Source organism: Daphnia pulicaria, chromosome 7 (assembly GCF_021234035.1).
Source record: "Daphnia pulicaria isolate SC F1-1A chromosome 7, SC_F0-13Bv2, whole genome shotgun sequence".
NCBI lineage: Eukaryota > Metazoa > Arthropoda > Branchiopoda > Diplostraca > Daphniidae > Daphnia > Daphnia pulicaria.
Genome location: NC_060919.1, coordinates 3,328,497 through 3,347,114, shown reverse-complemented (window position 1 = coordinate 3,347,114; position 18,618 = coordinate 3,328,497). Strand labels below are relative to the sequence as shown.

The following is an 18,618-nucleotide window of genomic DNA, read 5'->3' as shown; positions in this document are numbered from 1 at the left end:
TACTCCTACCGTGTGGGATTGAATGGCAAAATGGACCTGAAAATTGCCAAGGCTGGTATCGGCGGAAATTATCAGCCGGACACTCTACCCGTTCTCGTGATCTCAAAGCCGAGGGTGAACGAGAAAACAAATGACGTAATTGCGGATCCTTCATTCGTCGTTGGAGAAAGGGTGAAGTTTGCGGTCGGATTGAAGGAGCTAAGGAATATGGTGGTGGATTCCGGAATTTACTGGCATCCTGACATAATGAAACGGGTAGTAAACTTCATATACTGATGGGTTGATGTGTGTCAATTGTTGGAAGGTGCACTTAATGTTTAATTCTATATTTCAGGTGGTTAATGAAATTTTGATAATTAAGAAGATTGACAACAAAAATAACACCGCGAAGGTGGAAAGAAATAGCACATTATATGATGTGGAGCGTTTTTGGCTTCCCGTAAAGGCAATTCAAAGATTAATTCCGTGGCCACCAGTTGGCGCCGTGGTGCAAGTCATCGATCAATCACTTTCAAGTGGCATCGACATGGAACAAGACGTGGTACGGGACACTTTTTTAATTTCTATCCAATTTAATTTAATTGTTCTCATTTTAAAAAAATTAATAGATGGCGGGCGATTTTGGACGCGTTAAGCAAGTGAATCTCGATGGGGAAACTGTGGATATGGAATTCTTTACATCCGATGGTTATGTTACAAGAAGGATTCCTGTTAGTCAACTACAGGACAAACACGTTGATCTGTCGGTGATTGAAAAGGTTGATTCTATTAGAAAAGATTTGGCCGAGTTACTCTTGTCGGAGGTCGAGAAAGAATCCATCCTTTCCGTTCAATTCCTGCTGAAAAATTACCCAATTATAATCAATTGTCAAAGTCCTTATAATGGAAGAAATTCTACTGCGCTCAGCGTCGCCTGCCAGAAAGGAAATGTGGAGATGGTGAAATTGTTGTTGACGCACAAGGCGTCGGTGGACATCGCAGATAAAATAGATTGCGACAAATCAAACAAAGGTCAAAAGCCCATTCACCACGCTGTTATCAGGTATGTGACGGTATTTTAATTAAAATAGGCCTGCGATTGACATCTTTTGTTGTTGCACATATAACCGGTATAAACACATACACTTTTATTTTTTCCAAATCTAATACTGAAATATAGAAATAATCCGGAAGTACTGCGACTGTTGCTGGAAAACGGGGCTTCACCTACGGATACCAACTGGAATTCAAGAACTCCGCTTCCCTTGGCAGCCATGAAAGGACATATTGAATGTGTACGGGTATTGCTGGAAGACGAGCAATGTGATCTAGAACTTAAAGTAATTATTAACTGCCATTAATTTTTGGTCAACCTCTTTTGAGTCAATTTTACGATTTTCATTTACAGGATCGTGGTAAAACAGCCTTCCGATTGGCCGTTGAGTCTTCTGTACAATCTGTGGAATTGTTCAACTTGTTTCGCGCCACCGGCAAGTTGAACATATTTGAAAAAAATTATCGGGGGAAAAATCTTCTTCACTTGGCCGCAGGAAATAATAATTTGGGGTAAGAAAAACCTTTGTATCATTTTTTGCTATCGTCGTATCACTGTTTAATATTTACGGAATCTTTTTTTAAATAATAATTCAGAGCAGCAAAGTTTTTATTGAGTTGTCCGGAAGGAAAGAAATTGGCATGTGAGGGTGACGTATATGATGGTACGCCGCTATTCATAGCATGCGACAAAAGTCATAATCAGGTGAGTTTTCAGTTAGATTATTCTATTTTCAAATTCTTGCAGTCGCTATGTTTATTGCTATGTTTATCGCTAGATCGCCAAGCTAATGGTGTCTTACTTGGATAAAATCGAAGACGAGGAACTGTCGTGGGGAATTGATACACCGAACGAGAAAGGAAAGACACCGTTGATGATTGTCTTGGAGAAGTTTAACTACGAATTGATTGAATTTCTGATCGGAGCCGGTGCAAACCTCCAAGCCATAGATAAAAAGGGAGATACTTTATTTCATTATGCTGCGCGTTTGTACCGAGGAAAGGTAACGACTTTTAAAGGAACAAAAATGGGGGAAACGAATTTAATAAGTTGGCCCAATCAGGAAACTGCCCCTGCAATCTTCAAGGTAAGAATTATTATCAGCAGTTGCGAAAAATCAATTAATTCGGGAAATGAATGTATATGTTCCATTACTCTTTTATTTCTTTAGCTCTATAATGAATTAGAAACGAAGCATCCCGGTGAAAATCTGTTGCCCTTCGCTTCCATCATCTGTTACCTCGTCGCAAAAGGAGGAATTCCTCAAAATATTACCTTTCCAGAATTAAAAAAACTCGTTGGCGACGACTTCCTATACGGCGAAATTATCAAATTTTTTCCTGATCAACCCAATTCGATGTCGCAAAACGTCGGCAATCCATTGCAATATTCTCAACCTGCTAGATGGAGTGAAATAAATGGTGAGCAATTTATAAATATTCCTAAGTACTTATTACTAAACTCAAAAACAAAAAATGTAATATATATATTTAACGACCACTCGTCAACTCTTTTTCAGGCGTTACTGTTGTGGCTATACATCAAAACACATTATATGGATGTAATAGCGAAGTTGCGTATGGAACTCAGTTCTATCAATCTGACAGTACTTCATTCATAGAACACGAAAATAATTTGAGAGAAGATAACCACCAGGCGTTAGCCTTTGCCTCCGATCAAGATACCAGAATGGTGACTGCTGTAAATTATTCTGTCAGTTCGATTTCGCAACAACAACCATTTCCGTCGTCACAGCAACAGTCGAATACCTTTCACTCTTCCCCTTACATCACGAGCGAAAATGTTGCAGTTACAGTGACCCCAACGGGAACTACAGTAGCCAACACCGTCACCGCGACCAGTGGTGGGTATTATCATCTTATTACACCTAGTGACAACAACGGGTTCATTCCGGCAACAACTCATGTGCCCTATACGGGCGAAACAATCAGCAGTGAAGGTGCTAGTATTAGTATGTCTAATGACCAACCGACTGCTGATACTTTCACGGCCGATCGTGTAGCAGCCGGAAGTACTCGGCCCCCGGAAGAGGTAACATGTACAATTGAAGAAAAACACTTCCGCAAAAGAAAAGGTGGACCAGCTGAAGACAAAACTTCTTGGATCATAATTGACGAAAGTGGAAGGAGATACAGTCAACAAAAGAAAGATGTTAGCGACATTTTCCAGTGCACGGCCAACGTTTCGACTCCGAACAAACCAAACGGGTCAAAGAAATGTAAAGGAACAATTGACGTCAAAGATCTTGCAGGAAAAATAGAAGAATGGAAAACTAATCCTGGAAAAAAATTTACGTGCCAAGTCCGAAATGCCCACGAAGAGCATTTGCCCGGCAAGAGAGGAAAACAATCGACTGAAACAGAATCGGATGTTCCATCAACAAGCAACAAACGAAAAAAGAATACGAAAAAAGGAAAAACAAAGAATTTATGTAAACTTCTATAAACGGAATAAACCTCTTGATAAACCTTCATCTTTTAATTCAGTTAACGATCTCCCCTTTTCCTTTTATTTTCGGTATTCTCCCAAATCTAATCATCTAAACATCCTATTTCTGAAAAAGGTTTTCATATGGTCCCTTCCATTATAATCTTAGTAGTGAGACGATCACCAGCGACCTCATTTTTGTTGTGTTCATTGAAGAGATTAAATACATTTTATTCTAGCGTTGTAAATATTTCCTATGTATTTGAATGAAATATTTCAACAACAAATTCAAGAACTCCATCTTTTATACGATTACGTAGACTACTACGCGCCACGTTTTGAGCTTCGGGGGAATTACTAGACGGGAGGAGGAGTCACAAAAATTCAGACTACGACGCATGAAGGTGAAATCCTGTTAGTGAGGTTTTGTTGGCTTTAAGGATCGGTTCTCCTTTTTTTTCTCGTTATTTTTCTTGCGCGCTATCCTTGAGACAGATGAGATCGAGGTATGGTTTGGTATTTATAATAATGTAAACTTTTATTCGCTCCTATTTGGTCAGGTGTTTCGTGAATTTCAAAATTTTAATAATTGCAATTCGAGTAGCAAAGGTTAATAGAAAACTTGACTCAGGAAGAGTACAGCTTTGAATCTGCGATGCAGTACATCGATCGCCACTACTCCAAATTCACAACCAGTTTAACAAAAGCAAGAGTAAACTAAAAAAAAAAAAAAATAAAAGAAATCAAGACAAAATTTTGGGGTAAATTTTAAATGTCTTGGTAAAAGGATTAGAAAAATTAACGTTGAGCTTATAGTTTAACACTTAATAGGAATTTTATCAGAGCTTCAATTTCCCGTTTTATAGCCGGTGCAAACCTTCTGGCCATCGACAAAAAGGGTGATGCTCCATTTGATTGCTGCACATTTATTCCGCGAAAGGTAAAGGCCTTCCAAATGGCCAAATCAGGAAAGTTCCCCTGCAATTTTCAAGGTAAATATTATTGATCAGCAGCGGAATATGAGTTTATCTGGGATAATGATGTCTATAACATTCAATTACGCTTTCACTTCATTAGCTCTACAATGGACTGAAAATTAACTATTCTGGCAAAAATCTGTTTTCCGTCGCTACCATTGTCTCTTACCTCGTAACAAAAAGAGGAATTTCCCAAATTTAACGTTTTTTTACATAAAACGACTCATAGGCGACTGCTTCCTCTACAAGGAAATAACCGAAATTTATCCTGATCCTAATTCGATAGAACTCGGAACTTGAACAGTCAAAGCTGTCACCCTGTCACCACTGGTCTCACCCTATTGAAATAAATGAAACCAATCATGAGCAGTGAATAAAAGTAGGTGATAAACTTGCAAAAAACATTTGAATGGGATCGACAGAGGTCAAACCCGAAATCCTATGCCGAGTTGAAAGCGGAAACGAGCCAGTTACACTGATGACGTCACTTCGAGATCCGTTGCCTTGGAGTGGCGACTGGAGATTCCGCAACCACGGTAACAGTTCACTTTTTGTTCTTTTCCTCCCATGTCGAACGAATATGTTCCAGGTACAGTGAGGCCAATCGGAGATGCAGCATCAGCCAACACCAACCCGGCGACCAGTGATGACGATTATCTTGACAACGACGGGCAAGAGAGTTAGAAAATCAACCGAAATAGAATCGGAAACTTTACCAACGAGTAGCAAAAGAAGGAGAAGTAGTGAGAGGAATTTTATTAAGACATCTCAATAACCTTTACCTCTTAATGGGGCCTAGATAACTAACTCCCATTATCTAATTTTTGTTGTGACTCCTTGTGTTAAAGAAATTCGATGATGTGACTGAAAGCAACAGAGGTGAATGTTATCTTCTGTTCATCACACAGAAAGAATTGCAAGGAAGTGTTGCAACAACTTATAAATAATTTTGGTGTTCTAGTAGATTAACTAAATAGAGATTACCTATTTTATTTTGAACTTCTGATTAAGTGTGAACTCGTGAAGTTTGTAGCTTTGAGATTGGCATGACATATTATCAATGTAGGAAGGGATGAGAAGTATTCTTCCAAGTCCTTGCGAAGCTTTTTTACTGCAGGTTTCCATGTTGGTGTTGATTGACCTACAGAATACACGAAAATTCAAATTTTGTTTTGTATTTCTACTTGTGCTCTGGACAATCACAGGATAATTTGTCAGTAATCTGTGACACTTGTCTGTATAAACGTGTAGACATTGACAGACAGTCACAGTAGCCTCCTAGTTGGAACAAAGCATGGGTTTCAAATGTAAATTTCTCTGTTTAATAAGTTAAGTAGTTAACCGAACGTATTAGTTTTAACCTAAGGGCGTGATGAATGAGGAATTTTCCAATGAAATATGTTTTTTTTTTTTCAGTTTATTGGCTAAACGCAAAGGTTTGTTTACGGTTAAATCTATGGCAATAGACTCAACCTTTGTTTACATTTGTTAATGCATTTGTCTGCTTTTTTATTAGTTATTTCTATTGCCGCTATGGTGCGTTGTTTTTGTTCTTTAACTGTCAGCTGTGTGCCTGTGTCGGCTGCTGTGTGATATTATTAGTGTAAGAAGTGTTTAAGTTTTAACTGTTTGTATTCCAATTTCCAACCCGAATATTTTGTTGTCGTGTGCTGCTTATGCGACAGGGAGGAGATGTCATTGCGTAGAAACGTTGTTGAGTGGATGAAATGAAAGAAACGCGTGTGAAAGGGTTTCGAAGCCCGACTGTTGGTTACATCACGTCTGGTGGTATGGGCCCGTTGCCCCGTTCACTTGTACTTGTAATCAGCACGTGCTTCATTTTTTACGTTTTCACGCCACTCACACGTGGAAATAGAGGGCGGGAATTGCAATAGAACAAGTGTTTTCCTGAAGCCTCTCCCCCCCCCCCATCCCTTGTTTCATCTTTTTACGGTCGTTTCGTACATTTCCCGTTTTGGGATGAATCTCGAGTGTTGTAAAGATAAGTGCGTTAGATATCACAACATTGAGAAAGGAAATATGTAGAGAACATTAGTAGCAATCTTTGTTGTTATTTAGTGAATTGAAAATTAATGATGGACGAGTTGAAAATGTGGTGAAAACTGTAACTGAAATATTCAGCGTGGGACAAAGTGAGAACGCTTATTACTAAATGTGAAACTTGTGGAAACGAAGATGAACGTGATATAGTTTTGGTGTAATTCGAGGACGTCTCAATATCCAATATCAAGAACTATCAACAAAAATAAGGCGCGTGCACAAGCAGTCAAGCGTGACAATGTGCCTTTGCTGATTGCCGCCAGCATCAGAATTTTTGTCACCATTGCCTAATCATCTACAGGAGGTCTATCAACTTACTTGAATTCAACAAGAATGTGAGTAAAAATCATTAAATTGTTTTGTTTCTGTCGCTCAATTGATTGCCGAACCCGATTTTGTTTAAACGGGGGGAAAGGGAAAGGAGTGTGTGTAGAGCCGATTGGAAAATCGCCTAAAGCTATAGGCTACTTTGTATGTCGTGGCGTGAGTACGTAATCACGCTCTCGGGAAGAGATACGCCGAGAATTGTTTTTGGTGTGTCGCGCTTTTTTTTTTTTTGAAATGAAACGTTTGAAATGAATTTTGAAGAGGCAATATTATTTCAAAAATTATAACGAATGACAAAAATAGAATTTTTTAGACAATTTTATCGAAGGAAATGTATTGCAGGCACTGGTGAATAAATAGCCAGATGAACTAGTGACTAGTAATGAAAAGATCTTCGACCAATTTGAAATTGGATAAGGAAACCAATTGAAAAGAAGGTAAATTACTCAACAGACAGTTTAAACAATGAAATGAAAATGGAATTGGATGAAGGAGACCACCTCAGTACCACGTAAACGCCAACCTTCCCGTCATTTTTGGCCCATTTTTCTTCTTCGGTTTACTAGCTAGTAAAGAGAGCTGCAAAGGTAGTGGAGGCTTGCGAATATCCCGACCACTAGTTCAACAGCCGGCACAACCAGAGGTGGCAATCCGAGTAAAGATATTCTTGTAATCAAACGTCCGTCTTCCAAATATAAATCGAAGGAAAATATTTCCTGATTCGGAATGTGAGGCATCTTCATTGAAATAAAATTGGAAAAATCAATTAGGAATAATTTAATTTACCTAACGTTAAATTGGTTTAGAATTGATTGTAGCAAATTTACCTTAAAATAATCTTGCTGGTGGATGTGTGAAGAAACAAGCAATGCTTAAACGTAGAGACTGCTGAGACAGAGATCCTTCTCGCCAAAGACGCAACAAGCAAGTGCTAGTGTAATGCCAATGCCACCCAGACCCACCCTTTTTATAGCTGAGTTGGGGCGCATTTGAAACTTGGCACTATCTCAAGAAACGTAAATCGAAACACATCAAAACACTATGATGCGTCCCATTTAAAGGGGCTTCCACCAAGGCCGTCGGGAGTGGGGTTCCTCGAAAATATTCGAACGTGAACACGCATAGTTCCGCAGCCGGCGATTAAAACAAACAGTTTAGTGCAAAGAGGCTAGGAAAATCAAATCTTATTTGTTACATCACCCCGATTTTCTTGTATTGTTAAATAGCACAAAATACTAAAAGTGTTTAGCTTTATCTACCGCACATCCACAAAGAATTATAAGCTATGCAATTTGTTTCAGATTTTAATCTAAAACATGTTGTACCGGGGGCCGCCGTGACTCATTATTGGCACTATATGTTGTAGAATCTAGTGCTGACCGCTAGATGTCGTGCCACCTAGAGCGAGCATATCCCCGCTATGCAGAGCCCCAATAAGACACGCACTTGTCTTTATAACTCTATAGGAAGCGATGTAGCGTGGAAACGTAGAAAAGGAAAATTAAGTAACGCGCGGGTTGGGTTTTGAGTTTGAAAACATTTAATCTTGGTGGTCTTGGTGGGTCTTGGTGGAGAAAACAATAACGATCATACAGAAACAGTTCTGGTTTATAATGAAAACCTAAGTAGTAGTCAAATGCACTTGTATATAGTCAGTGTCAGGGATGATCTTTTAATTAAAGTTATTTCATTAACATTACGATTTCACCTTCCCAGGCGAAAACAGAGGGGACGGGAAAACCCAAAAGGAAAATGTTCTCCTTGCCAAGTGGGTCCATTTGCCCGCGTTTCGGCGTTTCACGTGATTGACACTTGCTCACATTCGTTAAACTACTTCGTCATTCAAATCATGATTGAATCCTGTTATGCAGGCGCTACTCCAACACTTTCGATTTCTGTAATTGCAGCTGGTGTCGAATGTCAGGATGAATTTATTAATTTATTTCGGCTTATCGACGCTTTGCCGATAAGCCAACGAAAGAAAGAAAAAAAAAGTACGTAACTTCCTACTGGTACAGTCATTTAACGTTTCAACGCACCTTTGAAATCTGCGATGATACCCCCTTCTACCAATTATTTCCTGTAATTCATCACGTCTTGAAAAAATGATTTCAAGTAGAAAATTTAAAAACAACAACTGTGCAAATTTAACTTGTATTTTTAAACCAAATCATTAAGGCTCTCGATCACATCGCGCTTTCAATGAGATAAGTTTATCTTCGAGGAATAAACGCTGCTGTCAACGAGACTAATCCACGCCAAAAGTATCGGGCACATACAAATATTTCGGCCCCGAGTTCGGCGGCAGACACCGTGATGGGCAGCGATCCCAGCAAAGAAATTTCTAGGACGCACTGGTCTTCCCACGAAATGTGGATCGCTAGCAATGACTGCAATGGCTCAGGCATCTTGACTGTTGAAGTAACACAAATACAAATCTGATTAGGATCAACGTTTATAATAAAACCGGATGGATATGTTGTAAGGGGAAAGAATTAGACGAAAGTGAACTCAGGCTGAAGTTTACTTACAGTAAATTTGTTGGAAAGGCGATGAATAAAAACGGCGGCGTGCAGTTATTATCTGATCGCACGAAAATGAAAGAGAAGTCGAAATCACCTCTGTTCATGGAGATGGCCAACGAGTAAATGATTTTCTGTGGGGTTTTATGAATGAACTGAATCCTCCAGCAGTCCCGTCTACGTTTCGCTTGCCCCTCCCCTTTTTTAATTCTTTATCAGTTCACGTTATATGACGTCACAGTCTCACAGACACTCACTTGACAGCACGCCAACCTCCCCCGACCTTACCCCTTCTATAGTTGCCTGCCTCTTATTTGAGGCAAGCTTTCGCACTTTACGTTCGATATACCTGTAACAATGTACAATAAGGCTAAATATGATTAGTATTTATTTATGGTCGTTACTTGTGTGAACATTAGTCTGACAGTATTCCGTAATGTGACGTTACTTATTTCAGACTTATACGATCAAGTGGGAAAAAGTGTGCCGCTTTTAAATTTGCATGATCTTGAATGAGAGAGGGATTCCCCAAGGGCGTGGGAGTAATATTGGCCTTCTTTCGCCACCTGATAATTATCAAAATGCAGTTAAATGAACAATTTTAAGTGCATAAATGCATGCAAGTTAGTTCTGCCAGTGACAGCGAGGCATTGCTGGTTATCAGGATCGGTTTTCCTTCCTTATATTCTAATTAGTTGGCTTCCACTTTGAAATCATTGTTTTTACTCGGATTATTATATTTTGTTAAAACCGACAAACATAATAACAGACGTTGATCTTAAAATTGTTTCAACTTTATTTTTGTCTTGTACGAGTCCAGTTCGCAATTGTGACTGACCATGGTGGATGTCGAATTTTAATTTGTTTATTTCTGGCTGGTTATTCGTTTCTTCGTGGCTGCGTTATCAGCACGCTCTCAGACAACAGCAAAAAAACACACATCGACATTGTGGGTCCAGCGGCGAAGCGTAATTCTTGACCCTTCAATAAATGAAACGTGTGTGTAGTGTCTGTCAGTCTGTGTGCTGATGCTTTGAGTTCGCTGTTCTGTCGTCTGTCGTCGCACGAGTCGCCTTTTTATATTTATGTTAATTTTACTCGGCATTTCGTCGTGACTTCGTAAACACTAAACACATACACCGCGCAGAGATACAACTTCGGTAATGGTAAAAAACGGTAGCCAAAATTTCAATTGTGATAATTATTTAAAAGTTAAAGATTGCGTGTTATCATTTTCGAGTTTCTGATTTTCAACTTGTTCGACGCTGTAAGATCTAGAATGAGTTACGTGTAGGAGAGGACGAAATTTCAAGGCGTCCCACTAGATGGGAGGATTCATACGTAAACGGATGTTGTCACGCCCGTTTATTTTTTTATAGAGTCTAGTATTGAAAATCCAAGACTCACAGAAACTGAGTGACTGGGTATTTAAAAAATCGCTGATGCAACCGACCATCACGTTACTGCGTGTCAACCGAAAAGGCAGCCGCACTGACGCTTTCCTGTTTTGTAGTGAAATAGGGACTATCTATTTTTTTCCAATCTCGCTCGTGAAATGATCTACTAACTATTCACTGTTTTGTGCGTAACTCTAGAGTGATGAGAAGTTGCCTGCAGTGAACCGTCGAAAATATAAAATAAAGACCAAATGGAAAAGCCAGCCTAATAAACCCGGGGTTTTGTTCTTGGCGGGATTCCTCGAACCATTTCGCAACAAGAACGCGACTACGTGGTCACGCCGTCACGACAGAATATACACAAGCCCGGAGGAAATATAAATATAACGTTGCTGTGTAAGGGGGCTTCTGTCTGCAGTCGTTGCTGGTTTATCGTCGAGAGCGGTTGTTCTGCATTATTCCTGTTAGTTTTCTGCGCTGCTGGCCTTGTCTGTGTCTCTCTACCATATAGAGTGTAAGTAACTCATTTGAAAATACGTTTACAATTACTTTACTCAACTTTTGCGTGTGTATTTAATTGATATTGCATTACCGATGTTATTCCGCTACCGCGTCCTTCGTTTAAACAAACCGCCATAGTTTTATAGGATTAGAAGTTTAATTTTTAACAAGTCTTTTCGTCATCTTTGGGGTCTGTAGGCTAGTCCCGCGTGTGCGGCGAAACCTGTTGGTTACGCCAATGATTAACTGGCGGGACTGATGCGAGTCGTGCGAGGTTGTAACTGGGAATGGGACACGCAGGACGGCGGTGAAGGATTTGTCGGGACTGTTTAAAGTTGTGTTGCAAATGGTGAAAAAATGAACCGTTGAAAATATTCAATAGTTACAGATTGGGATGATGCAAAGCGTGAGAGCCAACTTGTAAAGTCGCGTTGCTAAAAGCTTTTCCGTATTACTCCGACTATTTACCCAGTTGTTTGGTATATTCATATTCAAGAGAGAGAAGAATCTTGTAAAAATCATGTGAATCTTTATGCGAAAGATTTCTAGATTGGTGTCTGCGTATAATTTATTTTCACGCGTTGGTTTTAATTGGCTAAAGTATTAGAATTTGTCTGTTATCTAGTCAGAGAAGTAAAAAAATTCCAGTGCAGCTATTTGAAACTATTAAAATTAAATCTGTTTTACTCGTGTCATTTTTAATTAACTTGATTTCCATTTGAAATTATAGAAATTTTTGAAATCGAATATTCTACATCTTGATATTTGGTATTAATCGATTGAAAACGTTGGACGTTTCTACGTTGCCACCATAATAATAGACGTGACTACGTCAGCATGCAATCACGCGCGTAGTCAAGTGTTACTGAAGACGGGAGGAAGAAGGGGTTGGGTGAGAGGTTCTGGCTGCTGCAAGGCGGCCAGGTCGTCTCTGTTATTCCGTTGAGAGAAGTTCTTTTTCATTTATTCTGCTGGTTAGTTTTCATTTGCGATGGCGTTGCCTCGCTGCTATAGACTGTTCGTGATTGACGTTTATACGCTAACCATCGAACCTAACGTTTTCAGGATCTTTTACTGAAACTTTATCAAAAATGTTCCACATTAATAAGTGTAGAGGGTTTCAATAACTTATTTTTAGCAATCATTGTTATTATATTAGGCTTCTATTAACTTTTTAGTCAACAACGTCTAGAACGTCTACCTCTATCTAGGTTATCGATTAAAATGGGATCTATTAGTTACACCAAGGATGAACTGGTGGGACTGCGAGTCGTGCGAGGTCCCGACTGGGAATGGGACACGCAGGACGGCGGTGAAGGATTCGTCGGAACTGTCATTGAAATTACTGAAAATATTCAAAATTTTCGGTAAATATGCACACCAAAAAATAAAATCATATGCATCTTTTGAATGCATTATTTGTGATAGGAGGGTAAAAGTGCGTTGGGATTCAGGACAAACATTTATTTATCGCATTGGCGCCGAAGACGCTTACGATTTACGCGTAAGTTCATTACGTTATTTTGACTAAATTTTTTTTATTTAATTTTTTTTTTCCCTTTTACTGTATGTTTGTTGTTTTCATTTTTCCTGTTTTTCATTGTTTCACTTTTAAAGTTCAGCACTTTTTTTTATTTTTCTTTCAAGGTTTTGGACAATTCAACCGTCGGAGTGAAACACCCTGGTGTCGAATGTCGAGGGTGTGGCCAGAAAGACATTGCTGGTTTGAGGTGGCAATGCTTTGATTGTTCGACGCCATTCGATTTGTGCACCTTTTGCTTCGCAAACGGAAAACACTATCAACGAAACGTCTATTTTAGGCGCTTTCAACACCCATCATCTGATCCGTATATTATTATTTATTTTATTTTAATCATCTAAATTGGTTCTAATTGATTCGCACGTCGCAGAATCATCGTCCATTTAAATTGTGAGAAGCCAAAAATCCCATTAAAAGGAATTTTCTCTGGCGCATTAGTGGGGAGAGGTTGCTATTGGAATTACGGTGACGAAGTGAGTGTGTAATTCCTCTTATTTTTTAATATCATGAAACTGATTCTATCTAAACTCTCTTTCATTTCAGGATGGAGGATCCAGTTTATACAATAAGCCAAACCATCCCATAGGTAAAGTGGTGCCGGCACCAACCGGCCGTGAGATGAAACCGGGCAAAGTTTGGGTCCAGTGGCCGGATGAAATGGATAAATCCTACCCCTATTGTGTGGGTTTGGATGGGAAAATGGATCTGAAAATTGCCAAGGCTGGTATTGGTGGGCATTATCAGCCGGACACACTACCCGTTCTCGAGATCTCAAAGCCGATGGCAAACGAGAAAACAAATGACGTAATTACGGATCCTGCATTCGTCGTTGGAGACAGGGTCAAAGTTGTGGTTGGACTAGAGGAGCTAAGGGAAATTTGGGTGGATTACGGAATGAAATGGTACGAAATGGAAGAGGTAAAGCACTTTGCTTTTGAAGATGCGACGTGTGTCAATCGTTGGAAGGAGCGCCTAATGTTTAATTCTACATTTCAGATGGTTAATGAGATTTTGATAATTAAGAAGATTCACAACGAAGATAACACCGCGAAGTTGGTGTTAGTAAATGAAAATAGCACATTATATGATGTGCTAGTGGAGGGTTTTTGGCTTCCCGTAAAGGCAATTCGCAGATTAATTCCGTGGCTACCAGTTGGCGCCGTGGTGCAAGCCATCGATCAATCACTTTCAAGTGACATGGACATGGCACATGGCGTGGTATGGAACAGTTTTTTAATGCTATATAACTTTAATTTACATTAAATTCTCTTTAAAAACAAATTAATAGAGGGAAGGCGTATTTGGACGCGTTAAGCAAGTGAATCTCGATGGGAAAACTGCGGATATGGAATTCTTTTCATCCGGTGGTAATGTTATAAAAACAGTCGATGTCCATCAACTGGAAGACAAACTCGTTGATGTGTCGGTGATCGAAAAGTTGGAATCTATTAGAAAAGAGTTGGCCAAGTTATTCTTGTTGGTGGTCGAGAAAGGATCCATCCTTTCCGTTCAATTCCTACTGAAAAATTACCAAGATATCATCAATTGTCAAAGTCCTTACAATGGAAGAAATTCTACTGCACTCAGCGTCGCCTGCCAGAAGGGAATTGTGGAGATGGTCAAATTGTTGTTGACGCACAAGGCGTCGGTGGACATCGCTGATGAAGAAGGTAAAGAGGAGGTTGAAAAAGGTTGCGAATTTTGTGGCGAACCAGACGAAGACGACGATGAATCCAAGAAAAAAGGCAAAAAGCCCATTCACCACGCTGTTATCAGGTATGTGACGGAATTTTAAATAAAATTGGACTGCGATAGACATATTTTGTTGTTGCATATAGTAAATAGGCAGTATTCAAGTTATACTTTTATTTTTCCCCTTTCTAATATTACAAAAATAGAAATCATCCGGAAGTATTGCGACTGTTGCTGGGAAACGGGGATTCACCAAATGATATCAGTTGTTTTGATTACACTCCACTTCACTTGGCAGCCTCGAAAGGACACGTTGAATGTGTTCGAGTGTTACTGGAAGACGAGCGATGTGATCTAGAACTTAAAGTAATTATTAACTGCCATTACTTCCCCATCATCCATCCTAGTCCATCATCTATTTCGAGTCAAATTAACGATTTTCATTTATAGGATTGTTGTGGAGACACAGCCTTCCGATTGGCCGTCAAGTCTTCTGTACAATCTGTGGAATTGTTCAACTTGTTCCGCGCCACCGGCAAGTTGAACATAATTGAAAAAGATCTTTGGGGGAAAAATCTTCTTCACTTGGCCGCAGAACATAATAATTTGGGGTAAGAAAAACCTTTGTATAATTTTTTGCTCTCGTACACTGTTCAATATTTACGGAAATTTTTTTCAAATAATTGTCCGGAAGGAAAGAAATTGGCGTGTGAGTGTGACATAGATGATGAAACGCCGCTATTCATAGCATGCGATAAAGGTCATAATCAGGTGAGTTTTCAGTTCTTTTATTCAGTTTTTAAACTCTTGATTCAAATTTGTATCACTAGATCGTCAAACTGTTGGTGTCTTACGTGGATAAAGACGAAAACGGGAAACCGTGGGGAATTGATACACCATTCAAGGAAAAAGAAACACCGTTGATGAGAGTCGTGAAGAAGTTCAACTACGAATTGATTGAATTCCTGATCGGAATCGGTGCAAACCTCCAAGCCAAAGATAAAAAGGGTGATACTTCATTTCATTATGCTGCGCGTTTGTACCGAAAAAAGGAAACTTGGCCTCGGCCTCCCAATTGGCCCAATCAGGAAACTGCCCCTGAAATCTTCAAGGTATATAATTGTAATCAAGAAATGCAATGAAAAACCGATGAAAATCAATTGTTATGGAACATGAATGTATATCTGTAATTTTCAATTACTCTTTTATTTCTTTAATAGCTCTATAATGAATTAAAAATGAAGCGTCCTGACGAGAATATACCTCCCCTCGCTGCCGTCATCTGTTACCTCGTCGCAAAAGGAGGAATTCCTCAAAATATATTAACCTTTCCAGAATTTAAAAAACTCGTTGGCGACGACTTCCTGTACGACGACGAAATTATTAATTTTTTTCCCGATAAATTCAATTCGATGTCGCAAAACGTCGGCAATCCATTGCAATATTCTCAACCTGCTGGATGGAGTGAAATAAATGGTGAGCAACAAAAAAAGCAATGTATTACTAAAATCAAAAACAAAGAAATTATATATTTATTTACCGACGACCCATCAACTCTTTTCAGGTGTTTCTGTTGGGACTGTACATCAAAACACATTATATGGATGTAATGGCGAAGTTGCGTATGAAATTCCTCTTCAATCTAACACTGCCTTCATGGAACAAGAAAATAATTCCTCTTTGAGAGAAGGTAACCACCAGGCTTATGCCTCCGATCAAGATACCGGAATAGTGACTGCTGTAAATTATTCTGTCAGTTCGATTTCGCAACAACAACCATTTCCGTCGTCACAGCAACAGTCGAATATCTTTCAATCTTCCCCTTTCATCACGAACGAAAATATTCCAGGTACAGAGATACCAACCGTAGATACAGTAGCCAACACCGTCGCCGCGACCAGTGGTGGTGATTATCTTACACCTAGTGACAACAACGGGTTCCTTCCGGCAACAACTGATGTGCCCTACATGGGCGAAACAATCAGCAGTGAAGGTAGTATGTCTAATGACCAACCGACTGCTGATACTTCCACCGCCAATCCGGCGGCCGGAAGTACTCGGACCGCGGAAGAGGTAACGTGTACAATTTTAGAAAAACACTTCCGCAAAAGAATAGGTGGACTAGCTGAAGACAAAACTTCTTTGATAATGATTGACGAAAGTGGAAGGAGATACAGTCAACAAAAGAAAGATGTTAGCGACATTTTCCAGTGCACGGCCAACGTTTCGACTCCGAACAAACCAAACGGGTCAAAGAAATGTAAAGGCACAATTTACGTCAAAGATCTTGCAGGAAAAATAGAAGAATGGAAAACTAATCCTGGAAAAAAATTTACGTGCCAAGTCCGAAATGCCCACGAAGAGCATTTGCCCGGCAAGAGAGTTGGAAAATCAACTGAAACGGAATCAGATGTTCCATCAACAAGCAACAAGAGAAAAAAGAAGACGTAATGCACAAAACGACAGTTGACCTTCTAAAAATCTTAATGTTTAATTATGTGGCCTAATTATACACATATAACTTTTTCCCTTTTATTGGTTATTCTGTATTCTCCCAAAGAGTCCCTTCCAATTCTATTAAGAAGATTTTGTAGTGAGAAGTTCTCTAGACTTATTTTCTTTTCGTTCATTAAAGAGATTGCATAAATATTTCTAGAAGAACTCGATCTTTTATACGTATCGATTTCATGTAGATTACTACGCGCCACGTTTTGCGTTTCGGGGGAATTATTAGACGGGAGGAGGAGTCACTAAAATTCAGACAACGACGCATGAAGATGAAATTCGGTCAGTGTGGTAGAATGGATATATAATTTAATTTGGAGCGAAAAAGTTTTTATTGAGTTTTCCGGAGGGAATGAAATTGGCAGGGGAGTTTGAAGAGTGTGGTAGCCAGACGCCGCTAAATGAGGCCTGCAGCTATGGTCATAATCAGGTGAGTTGCTCTCGTTAAGTTTTATTCAGTTTCAAATTCTTTTTGAATAACAATTGAATTGATGATGTGCATTCAAATTTTTATCGCTAGATCGCCAAGCTAATGGTGTCTTACTTGGATAAAATCGTAGACGGTAAACTTCCGTGGGGAATTGATACACCAAACTACAAGGAAAGACACCCTTGAAGACACCGTTGATGATTGTCGTGGAGGAGTTTAACTACGAATTGATTGAACTCCTGATCGGAGCCGGTGCAAACCTCCAAGCTAAAGATAAAAAGGGCGATACTTCATTTCATTATGCTGCGCGTTTGTACCGAGAAAAGGTAACGACCTTTAAAGGAACAAAAAGGGGAGAAACGAATTTTATTAGTTGGCCAAATCAGGAAATTGCCCCTGCAATCTTCAAGGTAAATATTATTTGCATAAGAAATACGAATTGATCTGAGAAAAAATATCTGATGTTCTCTTTCAATTATTGCTCTTTTATATCTTTAGATTTACAATGAATTGAAAACGAAACATCCTGATGAGAATCTACCTCCCATCGCTGCCATCATCTATTACCTCGTCATTAACGGAGGAATTCCCCATAATTTGACGTTACCTGAAATTACAAATGTCATTGGCGACGACTTCCTCTACGGCGAAATAACCCAAATTTTGCCTTTTCCTAATGTGGATTCTCAAAACTAATGCGGCCACATCAGACATCACTTATCAAATATTCTTATGTGAGTATCAGCAGAAGATAGTGTAATAATAATACAAAAGTAACCGACACCGTATTCCTTGTTGGTTATTAGTCTTCCAGGCTGTGAAGCAAATTAACATTTAAACATATCCGCTTCCATACACGGCAACATTCGCGTCCATTAAAAATTGACGCACGGATATTATTTCATTATTTGAAAAATTTATTTGCACAAGTGCCATCATGAGTTCCATGTATTTGACGATTTGACGACGGAATAAAAAGAAGTGGCCAAGCGTAGGAGTAAAAACTCTTCCGACTTTCTTTGTACAACCAACTTGCATGATCACCGCTAGGTTCGCTAGTAGTTGATGTGGCCCTAACATTTGGCGCTTAGATTATTTAAAAAAATACCATGTTTAGTTTACATGTTTAATGCGGTTTAATGTATCTGGCGTGGTCCAGTGGTTATGGTACCCGATCATCATGAG

The 18,618-nt window shown here is 39.3% G+C and overlaps 1 protein-coding gene and 1 long non-coding RNA gene across 3 annotated transcripts; one reads left to right on the top strand and one right to left on the bottom strand.

The window, feature by feature from the left end:
* Positions 1–4,354: 4,354 nt before the first annotated feature.
* On the bottom strand, positions 4,355–5,403 carry LOC124350327. Its single transcript, XR_006920779.1, has 4 exons — positions 5,241–5,403; positions 4,851–5,115; positions 4,628–4,796; positions 4,355–4,459 (listed from the first exon to the last, which is right to left on the bottom strand). It is a non-coding gene; the product is annotated as an uncharacterized LOC124350327 (long non-coding RNA).
* A 1,089-nt stretch (positions 5,404–6,492) lies between these two features.
* On the top strand, positions 6,493–18,422 carry LOC124349504 (E3 ubiquitin-protein ligase MIB2-like). Of its 2 annotated transcripts, XM_046800175.1 has the most exons (15): positions 6,493–6,854; positions 10,964–11,279; positions 12,478–12,633; positions 12,695–12,770; positions 12,914–13,113; positions 13,177–13,279; positions 13,350–13,724; positions 13,803–14,024; positions 14,095–14,582; positions 14,705–14,864; positions 14,949–15,104; positions 17,317–17,433; positions 17,524–17,843; positions 17,932–18,167; positions 18,240–18,422. In XM_046800175.1, the coding sequence occupies exons 3-13, from the start codon at positions 12,491–12,493 to the stop codon at positions 17,617–17,619; spliced, it is 2,136 nt and encodes a 711-aa protein (XP_046656131.1). In that variant the 5' UTR covers positions 6,493–6,854; positions 10,964–11,279; positions 12,478–12,490; the 3' UTR covers positions 17,620–17,843; positions 17,932–18,167; positions 18,240–18,422. The 2 variants fall into 2 exon arrangements, with proteins under 2 accessions (XP_046656131.1, XP_046656132.1); XM_046800176.1 differs by lacking the exon at positions 6,493–6,854 and having other exon boundaries at positions 10,785–11,279.
* Positions 18,423–18,618: the final 196 nt, after the last annotated feature.

Bases quoted from the DNA above. Each gene is read 5' to 3' on its own strand.
- LOC124349504 (XM_046800175.1), top strand. From the start codon at position 12,491: ATGGGATCTATTAGTTACACCAAGGATGAACTGGTGGGACTGCGAGTC. The intron at 14,583-14,704 runs GTATGTGACGGA...TTACAAAAATAG, and splicing joins ATTCACCACGCTGTTATCAG to AAATCATCCGGAAGTATTGC. The intron at 17,434-17,523 runs GTGAGTTGCTCT...TTTTATCGCTAG, and splicing joins GCAGCTATGGTCATAATCAG to ATCGCCAAGCTAATGGTGTC.